This window comes from Myxocyprinus asiaticus, chromosome 24 (assembly GCF_019703515.2).
Source record: "Myxocyprinus asiaticus isolate MX2 ecotype Aquarium Trade chromosome 24, UBuf_Myxa_2, whole genome shotgun sequence".
Taxonomy (NCBI): domain Eukaryota; kingdom Metazoa; phylum Chordata; class Actinopteri; order Cypriniformes; family Catostomidae; genus Myxocyprinus; species Myxocyprinus asiaticus.
Genome location: NC_059367.1, coordinates 10,692,651 through 10,710,032, shown reverse-complemented (window position 1 = coordinate 10,710,032; position 17,382 = coordinate 10,692,651). Strand labels below are relative to the sequence as shown.

Sequence of the window (17,382 nt, the reverse complement as noted above, 5' to 3'; positions counted from 1 at the left end):
GTCTGTGTTTCTCTGCCCACTCTAACCTTTTCTTTTTCTGTTTCAAAAGTGGCTTTTTCTTTGCAATTCTCCCCATAAGGCCTGCACCCCTGAGTCTTCTCTTTACTGTTGTACATGAAACTGGTGTTAAGCGGGTAGAATTCAATGAAGCTGTCAGCTGAGGACATGTGAGGCGTCTATTTCTCAAACTAGAGACTCTGATGTACTTATCCTCTTGTTTAGTTGTACATCTGGCCTTCCACATCTCTTTCTGTCCTTGTTAGAGCCAGTTGTCCTTTGTCTTTGAAGACTGTAGTGTACACCTTTGTATGAAATCAATTTCAAGCATTGTATAGCCTTCATTCCTCAAAACAATGATTGACTGATGAGTTTCTAGAGAAAGCGGTTTCTTTTTTTGCCATTTTTTACCTAATATTGACCTTAAGATATGCCAGTCTTTTGCATACTGTGGCAACCCAAAAACAAAAACAAAGACAATGTTAAGCTTCATTTAACGAACCAAATAGCTTTCAACAGTGTTTGATATAATGGCAAGTGATTCTAGTACCAAATGAGCAATTTAGCATGATTACTCAAGGATAAGGTGTTGGAGTGATGATGGCTGCTGGAAATGGGGCCTGTATAGGTTTGATCAAAAATGATTTTTTTCAAATAGTGATGGTGCTGTTTTTTTCATCAGTAATGTCCTGACTATACTTTGTGATCATTTGAATGCCAATTTGGTGAATTAAAGTACCAGTTTCCTTCCGAAACAGCAACATTTTTACATTATTCCAAACTTTTTGCCACCAGTGTATATCTTTATACATGTATTGATTCCTATGTTTTGTTTGAACAGATCCCAGGGAGGGTCAAAAACAAGGAATGTGTGGAGGCAACAGAACTGTTTAGTTGCCTTGTGCCATCGTATTAATCTTCTGAATGCCAAGAACTACAAATTATCACAAGAATACTGTATTTTATTTCACTGAGGAAAGAACTCTTGAACATGTCAATAAAATATACATAGAATATTGTTGAAAAGGTCTATATTGCTGTAAAGGGTAACATGTCTCTATCATTATAACTTATATGGCACATGACCTGACAGTAATAGTTATTGTTCAGTCACAATCTTGATAGATTAAAATAATTTACAAATTCATTAAATAAATAAATATATAAATGTAGGATTCAAGAAAGTTTCCAGAACTGTGTGGTCTTAAATAAAAACAACAGCCATTGAGTCATTTGACATGCTGTAGCTACATCTTGATTTTTCACATTTAATTAAGTCAGATTATTATAATATAATTGATTATTATTAAATAATTTCAAGTCATCTTGCACCCCACTTGGAAGTTTGCTTAGGCCCCCTAGTGGGCCCCGGCCCCCACTGCAATCACTGTCATAAAAAACAAAAAAAAAAGAAAAAAGAAAGAAATAGAACAAATGACAACTATTCTGAAAGCTTCTTACACTGTTTGAAGGACTTTATTATTTATTATTTTAAAACTGTAACTCCTAAGAACTCCAAATCCTAGCTGAAACCATGCATACCATGGTGATGTTTTTTCAAACGGATGGGATACAGCGTTTATTTTTTTATTTATTATTAATTTCTTTAAATAAAAACTTATATTTCTATCAATTTTCTTGTGATTTTATTCTAAGCATAATTTCTAAAATCATTCAAACTCATTTACGCATCAGTCAGGTGTTGGAAACGTCAAGCGTTTTTTTACTTTTGAATAAAGATGAAGCGTTTCCTACATTCCCCGGATGTAGCCCCACTCTTGACCATGTCCCGGATGTACCTACATTTTAGTAGAGCAACAAAAAATGGGCTCGTTACCAAGCTTCACCAAACCGTTTAAATTATCCCCAGGCACGATCTTTGCACATGTATGAGGACCAGTCCGCACATTTGAGCAGAGTCCACGTCCGTTGTCTCCGTGACTGTAACGTGTTTCATGATATTGAAGAGGTAAGACAGTTGTGTACATTCAGTGTTGCTACACGCTGTTGACGTTAGCAAGCCAGCAGTCCGGTTGCTAAGCGAAGTTTAAAACAATAATAAATAATGTTATAATATATTTATAAGTATATAGACACTAGAAGTAATTGCTGTTAAATATTAACCTTGAAAATATAAATAATCTTAAGGTATCACGGTGTTCTCCAGCCCCTCCTTTTGTATGCTAAGTAGCAGGCTAACACAGCTGTCTGGGTAGATTTCAGAAGATTGTTGACATGTAACTGCTTGTTCATGATGCTTATTACTAAAATGTTCCGCCTTATGACTTGTTTGAAGGCTTTTAAAGCAAATAGCATTATATTAGTGTTTAGACAGTGTGATAGCTCTTTATATTTTGATATATTTAACCTGAAAGCCTAGATGTTAATGAGTAAGCAAACAGACTACATGTTACTTCATAAACCACGATGTTGAACAGATAAAATGCATGTAGCTGAAAAATATGGAATTGTTTCTTTGCCCAAGTGCTGTTGTTTATGAGGTTTTTAATCAAAAGAACAGACAGGGTTTCCAACAAGTTACACAATAACAATAGATGTAGCTATGCTATTAAAAGATTTAGCATTGAAATATATGATCAAATGTATGATGTAGAGGAGCTGATTGAATGAGCAATGGCAACTCGGACATAATCTGGAAAACACAGCTGGGCAATAGATGTTTCTCTCTGTTTAAATAGCAGTGTAAAATGAATCCAGCTCATGTGGTTGCCTTTGCCCTCTAAAATTGATGAAGCTACCATTTACAGTGGCAAGAAAAAGTATGTGAACCCTTTGGAATTAGCTGGTTTTCTTCATTTATTGGTCATAAAATGTGATCTCATCTGCATCAAAGTTACAAGTATAGACAAAGCACAATGTGCTTAAGCTAAAAACACACAAACAATTATAAACTTTCATGTATAAATCCCATGAAACATTCACAGTGCTGTGAATCCCTAGGTAAATCCCTAGGATAAAGACGTCAACAAAAGCTAATTAGATTCAGTAGTTGGCAAACCTGGCATCCAGTTAAATTTAGAGCTACTTTGACTTATAAAAGGCAATCAAACATTTTGAACTTTGCTGTTCACAATAAGCATCTGTTGACGTGGACATGCCTTGCAAAAAAGAGATTTCAGATGACCAACTTTTAAGAATTGTTGCTTTGCATAAAACTGGAAAGGGTTACAAAGTTATCTCGAAGAGCTTCTATATTTATCTGTCCACAGTTACACCAATTGTCTATAAATGGAGACGATTAAGTACTGTGGCTACTTTCCTTAGAAGTGGCCTTCCAGCCAAGATGACTCGAAGGGCACTCCGAAGAATGCTCAGTTAGGTAAAAAAGAACCCTAGAGTGACAGCTAAATACTTGAAGGAATCATTGGAACTGGTTAACATCTATGTTCATGAGTTTACTATACGGAAAACATTACACAGCTATGGTTTTCATGGCAGGACACCACGAAGGAAGCCGCTGCTTTTCAACAAAAACATTGCTGCGTGACTGAAGTTTGCCAAAGACCACCTTACCACTCCACAACGCTACTGGGGAAATGTTTTGTGGACTGATGAAACCAAGGTTGAATTATTTGGGTAGAAAACGCAACCCTACGAATGGCGTAGAAAGTGCACCGCATACCAACATGAAAACATAATCCAAAGAGTGAAGTACGTTGGAGGGAGCATCATGATTTGGGGCTGCTTCAGGGCCTGGACCACTTGCCATCATCTAAGGAAAAATGAATTCCCAAGTTTATGAAGATATCCAACAGGGTTATGTCATGGTGGCTGTGCGCCAGCTGAAGCTCAGTAAAAGTTAGGTGATGCAGCAGTACAATGACCCTAAACATCGAAATAAATCCACTTTAGCTTCATAAAAAGAAAATCCACCTTTTGGAGTGGCCCTGTCAAAGCCCAGACCATAACCCAACAGCGATGCTGTGGAATGACCTCAAAGGCTGTTCAACCAGACACCCTCAGATTATGGCTGAACTGAATTAGTTCTGTAAGGAAGAATGGTCCGAAATTCCTTCTGAATGCTGTGCAGGTCTAATCTACCGGAAATTGTTGGTTGAGGTTATTGCTGCAGAGGATCAACCAGTTATTAAATCCAAGGGTTCACTTACTTTTTGCACAGCACTATGAAAGATTATAATTGTGTGTTGTTGGCTTAAGCACATTGTGTTTATCTATACTTGTGACTTTGATGAAGATCGCATTTTGTAACCCATTAATGGAGAAAACCAGCTAATTCCAAAGGATTCACAGACTTTTTCTTGCCACTGTGTAGTAAGTCCATTTAGCTTAGTAACATTTTATATTAATCTATAATATGTATGCACACCAGTGGTTCTCTCTTTATTAATTGTGTTCTCTTTTAGAGTGAAGTTGGAGGTGAGAGAGTGAAGTTGGAGGTGAGCGTTGTGGGCCGTGCGTGTTGACACTGATCCTAGCTTGACACTGCTGACTGGGCCTTCCGCCACCCCCCACCCCGTCACCCACGTAGCAAAGAGTGATGACCTCACAGCAGCATGGGAACGCCAACCCTGCCCTCCTCTCTCCACAGAACTCTTCATCCAGTCAGGGCAGGCAACACATTCCGCGTTCTCCAATAGACTCTTATTCCCGATCTGGGCTTTCCTCTCCTCGGAGAGGCTGGGTTGCTGCGTCCTCCTCAACAACAGCTCACGGTAACTCCCTTGCGCTCTCTCTAAGCCGACTGGCTCCACCATCGAGTAATTCCCCCTCTAGGAGAACTACTAGCCGGGTTGAGCCGTGGCCAGAAGAGGCCGTGGATGATGCGTATGGGCTTTACTCTCTTCACCGCATGTTTGATATTGTGGGTGCGCAGCTGACACATCGGGACGTGCGAGTGCTGTCCTTCCTTTTTGTGGACGTTATTGACGAGTACGAGAGAGGAGGGATACGGAGTGGGCGGGATTTCTTGCTTGCGTTGGAGCGGCAGGGGCGGTGTGATGAGACAAATTTCCGCCATGTTCTTCAGCTGCTCCGCATCATCACTCGCCATGACCTGCTGCCCTACGTCACACTGCGTAAAAGACAAACAGGTTTGTGATCATGTTAGCACTTACTTATTGCAGTAAAGTTATACCAGTTGGTTATTGTGAGCAGTGTAGCTACCGTTTTATCACTCTTTTTGATGAAGAGTGAATATGTAATGTCGCTGATTATTTTGCAGTGTGCCCAGATCCAGTGGATAAATATTTAGAGGAGACATCAGTACGTTATGTTTCTCCGAGAGGAGTAGGAGAGGCCCAGCAGGGCACTCCTCACAGAAGAACAGGTGTGTCCTCCAATACCAATGCATTAGATTTATTAAAGGGATTGTTCATCCAAAAATGAGAATTTCGTCATTATTTAAAATCACCCTCATGCTGTTTCAAACCCTTATGACTTTCTTCCATGGAACACAAATGAGATATTAGGTCAAATGACAGCCTCAGTCACCAGGCACTTTGATTGTATGGAAAAAAGATGCAATAAAAAGTTAATTGTGTCTCAGGCTAACATCAAAGGAAGTCATACATTTTGGAACAATATGAGGGTGAGTAAACAATGACAGAATTTTTCTTTGTGAGCTATCCCTTTACTTACCAAAATTCTTCAAATCCTGACCTGGAAATCCTAGTCTTCACCCTATGTCTTTGAAGCTATAATCATGGCTCTTGAAATACATATGCCACAAAACCAGACATCTTTGTATTTATTTTAATTAGACATTGACCAGTTCATGTTCTGTTTTTGTCTCTCAGGACCCCAGCCATTGATCTGCTGTCCTTCTTCAGGGCCCCAGGTATGCCCACCACGTGCTAAACCCATCCCACCTGCGCTAAGTAGGAAAAGGAAGAGATCTCATACGACGGCTGACTGCAGAGAAAAACAGACCTGTGGTAAGGAAACATGTCCTACTAAACCTACTAAAGTGGATTATACATGGCTGTAAAGCGAGTAAAACATGGCTGATCATTTGATCTCAACTTGGCAATGCTCATGAATATGTGCGCAGCACCATTGTAGAATAAAGCAGCTTTTTCTCTAAGACTGGTATGATTAGAGTCTTCATCTATTGTATGTATATAATTATTTTTATTTTTTTAAATAAAATAGTTTAAATAGTATATAATTTGTAAAAAATTCTATTGTTCTATTGCTATCTTTTTCTGATGTAAAGCTGTCAAAATGAATGCGTTAACGCACTCGATTAATGAAAAAAGTTTAACGTTTACATTTTTCTTAATCGCGATTAACAGATTTACTGTTAATACAGCATAAACACTGGTTGGAAGGGCGAAACCTTTACGATGTGTCCGCTTGGAGTCATTACATTGATGAACACACCAAACAAACAGACAGCAGTGATCCAGTGTCAGTGATAAAGTCATTGGGAAAGGAGCTTAAAGCTATTCATTGTACAAAACAAGCCTAGATGGAACTTGACAAAATAAAGTATTTTTCAGCTTAAGTAAGGTGCATTTTAATAACCACAGAAGAACGGCAAGTCTTAACTATCACCAAAATGCAGAATGAGACGTTTTTGTCACTTTTCATGTGGAGTTCTAAGCGGCGCTGACGCCCTAATCTGCAATTATTCACAATTAACTATGAAAAATTCTGTGATTAATCGCAATTACAAAGTTTAATAGACTGACAGCACTAGTAATTACCAAAAATAAATAAATTAATTACTGATTACCTTTTAAAATCAAACAAAACTCTTGAATATGTTTCTAATATTTGATGGCACGAGCATTGCAAACTTGGGCGAAACTTTGAAAGTTGCTTAGATCAGCCAATCTGATTAAAACTGTGAATTTCAGCCAGCTCTTGCCATTTTTGTGTATGCATTAGATGGTCTGTGGAAGTGCCATCTGAGCCTTAGACTATTTGACAAGAAATATTCCTAAAATCTGAGTTTGCTTTGCTGGTAGATATCAAAGGCACATCTTTTTAAACCTTCCTTGTCTCATAGACATTCGACTGAGAGTGCGTGCAGAGTACTGTCAGCACGAGTCAGCTCTACAAGGCAACGTCTTCTCAAACAAGCAGGAGGCGCTAGAGAGGCAGTTTGAGCGTTTCAACCAGGCCAACACTATCCTCAAATCCCGTGACCTGGGTTCCATCATTTGTGATATTAAGTTCTCAGAGCTGACCTACCTGGACGCCTTCTGGCGGGACTACATCAACGGCTCACTGTTGGAAGCCCTGAAGGGTGTTTTCATCACAGACTCTCTAAAGCAAGCAGTGGGCCATGAGGCCATTAAGCTCCTAGTGAACGTGGACGAGGAAGACTACCAGGCCGGCAGAAGGAAGTTGCTGAGGAACCTGGTGGCAGGGGGCGCTGGTGCGGGCACGGGGAGCAGGGAGGGTCCCTTGTCCTAGTGGAGGGATTGACTCTGGCGGTAAGTGGGAGAAATTAAGAGAGACCCTGATGAGGAGAGATTGGACACTAATGATAAGGTATAAATGAGGAAAAGGAAGAATGAGGAATGTAAACAAAGGGGAAGTGACTCTTAAAAGAAAGGTGCTCTATGAGAAAAGCGGCCAGGATTTGCATCTCCAGCTAACATGGATGGAAAGATAGAAGTTAACTGGAAAGTTGTGTTATTTGTGCACCGATCAGCCACAACATTACAACCACCTGCCTAATATTGTGTAGGTCCCCCTCGTGCCACAAAATCAGCGCCAACCCGCATCTCAGAATTCTGAGATGCTAGTTTTCTCACCACAGTTGTACAGAGCGGTTATCTGAGTTACCGTAGACTTTGTCAGTTCGAACCAGTCTGGCCATTCTCTTTTGACCTCTCTCATCAACAACGTGTTTCCATCTGCAGAACTGCCCCTCACTGGATGTTTTTTATTTTTGGCACCATTCTGAGTAAATTCTAGAGACTGTTGTTTGTGAAAATCCCAGGAGATCAGCAGTTACAGAAATACTCAAACCAGCCCGTCTGGCACCAACAATCATCCATGCTATTATCTAATCAGCCAATCATGTGGTAGCATTGCAGTGCATAAAATCATGCAGATACAGGTCGGGAGCTTCAGTTAATGTTAATTTCAACCATCAGAATAGGGAAAATGTGATCTCAGTGATTTGGACCGTGGCATGATTGTTGGTGCCAGATGGGCTGGTTTGAGTATTTCTGTAACTACTGATCTCCTGGGATTTTCACGCACAACATTCTCTAGAATTTAGTCTGAATGGTGCCAAAAACAAAAAAACATCCAATGAGCAGCAGTTCTATGGACGGAAATGCCTTGTTGATGAGAGAGGTCATCCGAGAATGGCCAGGCTGGTTTGAACTGACAGAGTCTGACAGAATGCTATTCTGAGATGCGGATTGGTGCTGTTTTAGCGACACGAGTGGAACCTACACAATATTAGGCAGGTGGATTTAATGTTGTGGCTGATCGGTGTATTTTATTTTGAGTATCTCAAGTTATGGAAATAAAAGATGAAGGGGAAAGTATCGGACAAAGAAGGCATTTCATTTCTTTTGTCTGTTTTCTTGCATAAACAACACTAATGCTTTTGTTTTTAATCTTGTGTGAAATGTTTTTTTTTTTTTTTCTACGTTTCCATCAAGTCTTGTTGCACAACCGTTTCGTCTTAGTGAAATTCTTCTGGTTAAACAAAACCTGTTCACCTCAAAGATTTACAAAGAGGGTGCACGATGTTAGACAAATCAGATTTGCCTTTAAAACACTATGTGACACATTGCTTCAACTCATCAAGAATAATTCCCCTATCAATGTTGTCTAATTAGCCATCCGTGTTCAGGTTTGTTAAATCACAAAACAGTTTCTTGGCACACTGCAATGCTTTACCTTCACTTTGGAATTTTGAAACCGGACAGTTTCTCAGTTTCTGTTTAATCATTGAAGTTATTGCACATGTGGGTTGTCTTGGCAAATTCACAATGGGGATTGGCCAACATCTGAAGATTCTGGGTCATGGAGAATTGAGTTTTCAGTATTGCTTATGAAATGCTTTGTTACAAGTTGTGTTTTGATGCATGTCACTGTAATTCTTTCTTTTGATTTTGGCATGTCAACTTTTGTTTGAAGTTGCAACTTCATGGTCCCTCTTGTCCAGAATTTCCCAATATAATTGACATTTGGGCTCCATAGGCCTACTAATATCCTTGTTTGGACCCAAATTGAGTTTTGAAATGTATCCTTATTGTTTGTTATTGGTTGGCAGATTTAGTTGAAATTTGAGGGCCCAGAGTTTGTTGCGTCACTAATACAATACTGTGTAGCGATATGCCTATGTAAAAGTTGAAATGCATGTGACAACAGTATTTGATTAAGGCTTTGTAGAATTTTTGCAAAGATACAAATGGACTAATTTTGTTAAATCAGAAAAATAATTTGGTAGTTCTGAAATTTGTGCTTGTAAAAACTAAGGATTCCGACCGTTATCACTAGTAAAAAAAAAAAAAAAATCACTTGCAGCAATGCAGCACACCTGACAGAAGCTAAACCTTTATTTTTTCTTGCATTTCTGTGGTGCATTTAATGTAATTTCGCCTCAATCTTAGGAACTGCTTCTGCCAGGGTTTCTGTGTTAAAAAAATAATCTGCTCGAACCTCTGTCCAACAAGTCTTGTATGAAACTTGGAGTTCGAATAATGTGAGTAACACTAAATGTGCCAACCTGCTGTGCAACCTGTGTTTTAACATGACTGAAGTGAAACAAATGCCTGAGCAACAAAAATCACAAGATGTGTTATTTGACTGACTTGAGATCTTTTTGCTATACTTTTAAAATACCAAAGTTGTTCCCAAACATTCTCTCTCTTCCTCTCTCTTCCTCCCTCATCCTCTTCTCTGTCTTCAATTCATTCTTTCCTTTTTTCCATCTGTTAAGTATATGTAACTGTTGAAAATTGAAAGAAGTAAAACTGGTGATTTGTGGGGTACAGTGAAACACATTTAGAGACATTAGCTGTGGATCAATTAGCCTAATGCTATTATTATTACAGAAGGAAGAAAAGCATTTTGTAATGTTTTTCTAATGGAACTAAACAAAGTTACAGACTGGTATATACTATATAGGGTACATGTTCTATTGATTGTGTTCAAGTGTTTGTCTTTATATCTTGCATGTATATGACATTGATCCCCTTAAATATCAAACAGTGACAATTGAGCAGCGGTCTGTAAATTTGAAATATCTAGACATTTCTAACCTTTTTTTATACTTTGTTTTTCATAGAGAAAGAAATGGGATTGCTACTTTTTGGAGAGGTGAGATGAGTATTCTCAAAGTGACAGTAGAACAGATGAAGACGGAGCACTTTATTTTTTACTCTCAAGTATTTCACCTATTGTAACCATATATAGTAAAACACCATTCCAAAATGTAGGAGACGTTCGGCATCATCGGCCATCTGTCACATTATGACTCTGATTTTTGAATAATTTTATTTTTGTTGACCATGCCGGCTGTTGTGTTAAGTGAAATATTTACGTGCAAAATAGACAGCTGGTTCATTCAATGTCTGTACAAATCAATAAACACATTATTAAAAATACAATCTGTTATAGTGCTTTTATAAATATACAATTATTCATTGATATGTTTGTCAAAACCGTATAGCTGAAGTGTGTTTTTGTTTTTTTTACAATGTAAAATGTCCTCCAATCTCAGCTTAATGTACAGAGAAAACTATAATTAAGCCATTCATAGATTAATTTCCCCAAAAAGTGTGAACACTTTGGCTCTGTTGTGCAATCAAAACATAGCTACGTTTGTTTAAGCCGCAACATGGGCTCCACCAATATCATGAGTTTGGGATGGGACAACCTTTTTTTAACTGCAGAAGGTGAGAGTGTTTGTGAAGGACATTTGGAAACCATTATTTTGCCATTCTGTTAAGTTCTCTGGAAGTGGTGCAGAAATTACATACCATATCTTTGATGAAATTATAGGAGAAAATAAAAGTGTTGCCAAAGGTATAAATCGCTTTTCCACCATCAGGCAGAACCGTTCTAAGCATGATGAGTAACGGTTTCAGTAGCATTTCTACTTGAGCACGGTTCGGTACGGTACGTTTACAGATCATTCCTGGTCAGTATTTCTCAGTGCATTTAACTAACTGTACTTGGGATAGAGAACCATGCTAGTGGAATGGATTTAATTGACATGACAACTCATGATTGGGCACTTGCCCAGTCAGTCCATTCTAATCCTGATTTAACAGCACCACAGTGGAAAAAGAAAGCGTAATCATGCCACCAAGCCCAGAATTGTATGTAACGGCACAGTTACGCAACAAGAACCATTTAGCCTGATGGTGGAAAAGTGCCTATAGTCATCAAATACACGTCACTCTTTTTTTTTTGGCCTTTCTATTTCTGACAAAAACCTTTAGCAGAGCCTTGCTTATCAAGATCATTAACAAACTCACTATCAACTTTAATACATCCAAGCTGTTGTAGGAAAACCAAGCAAGCTTGTAGGACTCTGTGTGCAAGTGTGCTGCACCCTTATGCCCCATGGCAAATTCTAGCCAAAAGATGGCACTGTCCATTGGTTTGAGGGGTGTATCATGATGTAGACATGACATTCTGCGCATGTCCTTCTGGTACGGTTGATTTTCATCCAGAATGTCCCTCAAGGCTTGTGTTTGTGTATCTACATCCAGGGCTGTGATGTCAAAAACTTGAGCTACTCCTCTGGCTTGCAGATGCACCATGTTGTTAAACTGGTGGAAGATGAGTGGGAGTCCAAGCATTGGCACACCTTGATAAATAGCCTCATAGATCCCGTTGGTTCCTCTGTGTGATGACAACTTTTGTTTTAGGATGGCCTAGGAGATCATTCTGAGGCAACCAATCAACTATGAGTCATTGTTCCCCAAAGTAGACATTTTTTCCCCTATGTGCCTCCAAATCACCTTTTGAGGTAACAATCTCTGATATGTCAGGACCCAGACTTTCAAGCCGAGTACCTAAAGACATGATCACCACCCCATGCTCTCCAGAACTCTACAAATTTTTCCAGTTCAGCTGGAAGAGACTTAGAGGGTTTAAACTGGAAGCCTCCAATGTAGACCACATTAGGCATTGTAGGATGAAGAAACTTGAATACAATGTTGACTTGCGTAAGCCACAGTTCTCCTCCTTGGGTTAAGGTGTAGACATTGGAGTTTGGCTCTATGTATTCATCAGTGACTCCTTGATAGAGGGGCCTTGTTATCATGTGGTCTGAAATGCAAGAAATTTTTCAGTTTATCTACAAAAGGTAATTTTGTCTGTCATCCTGGATCCAATAGTTGGGATATAAGAAAGAAGCGAGGGTGCAATTGCAAAGAGTCCTCCGTTGGTTATCCACCGGATGTTAAACACCATTGGTAGGCCCAAGTACGCATCCAGCACAACTCCTCCTGCAAAGCCGGGATCAGTCAACATCAAATCGTGCTTGAGCCTTATTATCAGCTTTTTATCCTCCAAGATGGTTGTGACCATCTCAGCTGAGGACTTGTGAGACTCTTCTAAAAGAGTAAGCATCTCTTTCTGAAGGACCACGAAAGACAAAATGGACCCTTCTCTAATTTGAAAGTCAATGTTTCTTTTAAGAAAGGAAGCCATATACTCTGGGTCCTCTAGGCTGCTGATATGCGAGACGTAATGTGTGGTGTTCTCTGGGATGTACCAGCTGTTGGTGGGACGGACCACTGTCAGTTCATGACCTCGCTGATGAAGCTCTGGGAGCAGAATGTCCATGTTAAGCCAGTGGCTTCCATCTACAGGGTACACTAGGATCTTCCCAGCCATGGAAAGTGATGGAAAACTCCAAAGGAAGGCAAAGAGGACACTGATTTGGGGATGAAGGCTCCGCAGCAGAAGCAGCATTGTCTGAAAATGTAAGTTTGATTAGTCCATCATTTGATAGGGAAATGCATTGTAGAGCAACTTTCTGGTGTAGTGAATAATTGAGCCCCCCCTGGTCAGTGCAGTCCACATATGACCCTAAAGCATTTCCATTGGATGAAAGACCTTTTCATGGGTACTCTGTTCAATGCCTTATTAAACATCCTACAAAAAATCGCTTTATGATTTATGCTTATATTACATTGTGTAAATACAAAAAAATTTATGGATTTTAAATTAGATGTTACACATTATAACTGAATATATTAATTGTAAAATTAAAACTTTTTAATTCTTTGTGTTTTTCAATTAGCTTACATATTGCAAGCTAACCACTCAGCATACCACCTTAGCAAACTGCTAGTCGATTAGCAAACTAGCTTAGCATATACCACTATATGTTTTTGATCAGGCATTAAAAACGCCTACCCCCTGGGGACTGAATTGTCCAGAAGAACTCAGCTGTTCATGACACTGGAATTACAGAGTATGTTAGAAATTAATGTTCAGTTAACTTATTTGTACACCTATTATATTTGTGCTTTAACAATTTAGCATGTGTAACATCCTATTGAAAATCAAATACAAAAACTATAGATAAAAGTATTTAATGGGATTCCTTTCATCTCTAACTGTCCTCATGATCCGAACCCATAAAACTTTATTTCTTCCACAGAACACAAAAGGAAATGTTATGCAAAATGTTATGGACTCAGTCCCCATTCACTTTCATTGCATCTTTTTTTTTTTTCCATACAATGAAAGTGAAACGCAAGCTCATGCAAATATATGTAGCAATCCACTGCGAATGAAAGTTTGGTGAACTCTGACCTGCAAATTCTTATAACGAGAAGAAGTGTGAACAATGGAAGGTTGAAACGTCACACTGACCTCTTGGCTAAATACAAAGAATACATATTTCAATGCTGCATATTTTATTGTTGCAGTAAAGCGAGTTGACTGTATATATTTAAGATTTTAAATAATATAATATTATTTGTTATTTATTAAAACCAGAAGCCCTCGCGCGTGACGTCCAATGCTGTGTCCGAAATAATTTAATTAATTTATAAATAATTACATCTCCTTTTGTGTTCCATGGAAGAAAGTGAGTCAGTCAGGTTCGAACAACGTGATGGTGAGTAAATAATGACAGAATTTCATATTTGGGTGAACTATCCCTTTAATAATAGACTAGGGTACAATAGGGCTAAAGACCCCATGGGGTAAAAGGCCTCTTTTTATTTTTTCCCAAAACACTGAATAGCAACAAAAACCACCACAGCACTTTCCTTAACACTTGTTTGTCACTATACATGGCAAAATTTTCCTGATAAATGATATCTTTGCATGTGGTGTCTAAAGGTTGATTTTAAGGCAATATAATGTTTTTTTTTTTTTTTTTAAGAAAAATGATGAAGCTTAAGAAAATCCCTGAAATTAACTTTATTTATCATTTTCAGTTTTATTCAAGATCATTAAATCCAAAAGTTTTTTAATAACTGTCCAATAAGAGAAAGGATAGTATTTGGTGTAAAAAGCCCACCTGTTGCAGGGGCTAAAGGCTCCCATAAATTGCTTTTTTTTTTTTTTTAAGTGGGGGAAATAGATTTGTTATGAAGAATGTTCAAAGTGGGCTCACATTGACTGATCCAATCACAATTTAGATTAGTTTGTTTATAGAGTATTTAAGATGGCATAAAATGCCAAATGTGATTTGTTGCTCAAAAAAGCATCTTGTTTTCTCAAAATTATTTGCATTAGTTGACTAATTTTGCATTATACTGTAACTATCATCCCTATATTTACACGATATTGCTATAAGTCCCAATTACAATGGTGATTAAAGGTGATATAAAAAGCTGAAGATCACAGTTTTTGCTATTCTTCTGCATTCTCTCTCTCTCTCTCTCTCTCTCTCTCTCTCTCTCTCAAAAAAAAAAAATTTTTTTTTTGGGATGTTTTAATAATGGAGCTACAGAGCAGGCAGCAGACTGTGTAAATTCTTGCTTTATAATCAATGCTCAGTCATGAGACAGAGGTGAATGAATTAAAAAGCAATATCTATGTTTTTTCTATCTGTTCTTCTTTTTGTATATCTACTCTGCATTTTTTGTTGCTGTTTCATTTTTATTGTCAGACTTTGTACTAGATCTTTAACCATGTCTATGACAATATTTTCTCTTCACTGTTTATTATTGGCAACTATTCCTATCTTTGGTATTTAAAACATCAACAGCATTATTGTAATAAGGTCGCATTCGTTAACATTAGTTAATACATTAAGTATCATGAACTAACAATGATAAAATATATATATATATATATGTTTTCCAGCATTTATTAATCTTTGTTAATGTTAGTTAATAAAAATAAAATTGTTCATTGTTAGTTCATGTTAGTCCATAGTGCATTAACTACTGCATTAACTAATCAACAACTTTTGATTTTTAAAATGTATTATATATTGTATTTTATATTGCATATGTTGAAATTAACATTAGGATTAGCCTAATAAATTCTGTAAAAGTGTTGTTCGTTGTTAGCTCATGTTAACTAATGTTGTTGACTAATGCTAACAAATGGAAACTTTTTGCTAAGTGTTATCATCATAATTCACTGTTCATATCTATGTCATATGTTTTTTTTTTTTTTTTAAAGTTCATTTTAAAAATTATTATTATTATTATTATTTTTTTACAAAATATGTTTTGTATACATTTTTAATGTCGTTTGACGTTACAATCCTGTTATTGCCGTGCAGCGAAATTAAGATGCCCTCCATGACTGCCTAACTCATGGATATTAATAAGGTCGTGCTGACGTTGCTTCGCCTGGCTAATGAATATTAAGTACATACTAACCTATCACAACAACCTTCCAATAGCGAAGGTACCGCTTATGAATATTGATTAAATACGCTGACGTTGCGTTGTTACTTTCCAATGGCGAGGGCTTGGCTTATGAATGTTAATAACCAATCCTTCATCATAGTAGATATCATGAATTCGTCCTGGAACTCGACTCGGTATTCATCCGCCCCTTCTCATCTCCCGTCCTCCAGCGCGCGGATGCTGCTGCTGCTGCCATCACCGCGAGATGCGCGTCAAACGGGCATCATCAGCATGTAGACCCCACATCTCTCCTTCACCCATCAGGGTCTTCCTGTACCCACTCTACCAATCAGCACCAAATATAACAGCAACGATGTGACCACAACGACCCTCCTTTATGTTCCCGAAAGCACAAAACGCCGTTTGTAAGCGATTAATTATTGCGGACATGGTACAATCTCATCTGCATCATTCAGGTTTTCTTCCGCATAAGATGAAGTCCTCATCACCGTCTGACGGGTTCTGTTCCCTGTATTTTATTTCTCTATTCTGCACCGTTGCGCATCATCTGCAACTGGAATAGCTTAAAGGTCAAATTATGTGACTTTAACTTTTTTTTTTATCTCCATGATGGGTATGATTTGAGGATAGTGCATCACTGGATATCACTCTGTTTTTCCTTCATTTTTTTCGACTGAACGTCAAATGTCCTTGGAGCATGGCCTGCGCGGTGAGTAAATATACTTGTTCATGGATGTGTATGTTCACATGTCCCGAATCACTGGTTTTGAGGAAGAATAACTCATGCATGTTCGTGTCAGCTAGATATATTTTGTGTTTATTTGTTGCCATCCAATGTCCGTTAATGTATAATTAAAGTGGATTATTATTATAGATAGGTTTTACATGGAAGTTATCACCATAATTTTGAGTATGTCATAACGCACGACATTTATATGATTCGCCTATAAAAGGTGTATGTCATGTTCAAATTGTTTTTATTTTTATTTATTTATTTATTTATTTTTTTTGCAGAGTGACACAAATAATAAGACTGTAGAATCCAGGAGTCCATAATAAAAAAAACGACTATATAGGCTATAGCCTAATGTTAAACATGACCTTGCACTATCAAAATGTTGGGGGAAAAAAACCATTTATTTTAGGTCGTTATTTGTTAAAATGAACAAAAAAAAAAAAAAAAAAAAAAAAAAAAAATATATATATATATATATATATATATATATATATATATATATATCAAAAGAAAGTCTGCAGTATTGTGCAGCAAAACTTAGCTGTATGTATTTATGGATCTCTGTTGAGATCACACATGTCCAGATTAAGATACATGTATAGAGAACGATTTTTCCCGGTAGTTTTAGACAGATTAAAAACCAGGTGCCGGATGGATGTAGCCTTGCTGCCCGGTCAGTTTGTGCATCTCTCATTTTAATTCCCATCCGAATGTCAGTAATGTACATTTTCTACTATTTTACCTTCCCATTATTTATGCAATGCCATGATTAAACCAAAAATTCATAACAAAAGTGATACAGACACTGTCATTAACTGTGTGCCCAGCTGTACAGTGGACCAAGGTGAACAGCTGATTCCTGAAGGTTACTAGGAAAGGGCATCATCG

The 17,382-nt window shown here is 37.8% G+C and overlaps 2 protein-coding genes and 2 pseudogenes across 9 annotated transcripts in view; 3 read left to right on the top strand and 1 right to left on the bottom strand.

The window, feature by feature from the left end:
* LOC127415363 (phospholipase A and acyltransferase 2-like) overlaps positions 1 to 913 on the top strand; it is a 6,536-nt pseudogene extending 5,623 nt beyond the window's left edge.
* An 876-nt stretch (positions 914 to 1,789) lies between these two features.
* Positions 1,790 to 10,576, top strand: dedd (death effector domain containing). 2 transcript variants are annotated; one of them, XM_051652956.1, is made up of 6 exons: positions 1,790 to 1,966; positions 4,383 to 5,069; positions 5,201 to 5,305; positions 5,775 to 5,912; positions 6,992 to 7,421; positions 10,244 to 10,575. In XM_051652956.1, exons 2-5 carry the CDS (start codon positions 4,517 to 4,519, stop codon positions 7,399 to 7,401), a joined length of 1,206 nt encoding a protein of 401 aa, XP_051508916.1. In that variant the 5' UTR covers positions 1,790 to 1,966; positions 4,383 to 4,516; the 3' UTR covers positions 7,402 to 7,421; positions 10,244 to 10,575. The 2 variants fall into 2 exon arrangements, with proteins under 2 accessions (XP_051508916.1, XP_051508917.1); XM_051652957.1 differs by lacking the exon at positions 5,201 to 5,305 and having other exon boundaries at positions 10,244 to 10,576.
* A 769-nt stretch (positions 10,577 to 11,345) lies between these two features.
* LOC127415362 (UDP-glucuronosyltransferase 2A1-like) lies at positions 11,346 to 12,885 on the bottom strand (annotated as a pseudogene).
* Positions 12,886 to 15,928: 3,043 nt separating this feature from the next.
* atp2b3a (ATPase plasma membrane Ca2+ transporting 3a) overlaps positions 15,929 to 17,382 on the top strand; it is a 40,308-nt gene continuing 38,854 nt past the window's right edge. For all 7 annotated transcript variants that reach the window (XM_051652926.1, XM_051652924.1, XM_051652925.1 and 4 more), the window contains exon 1: positions 15,929 to 16,467. The gene's annotated coding sequence lies outside the window, so the exon portion shown is untranslated. The remainder of the gene's footprint in view (positions 16,468 to 17,382) is intronic.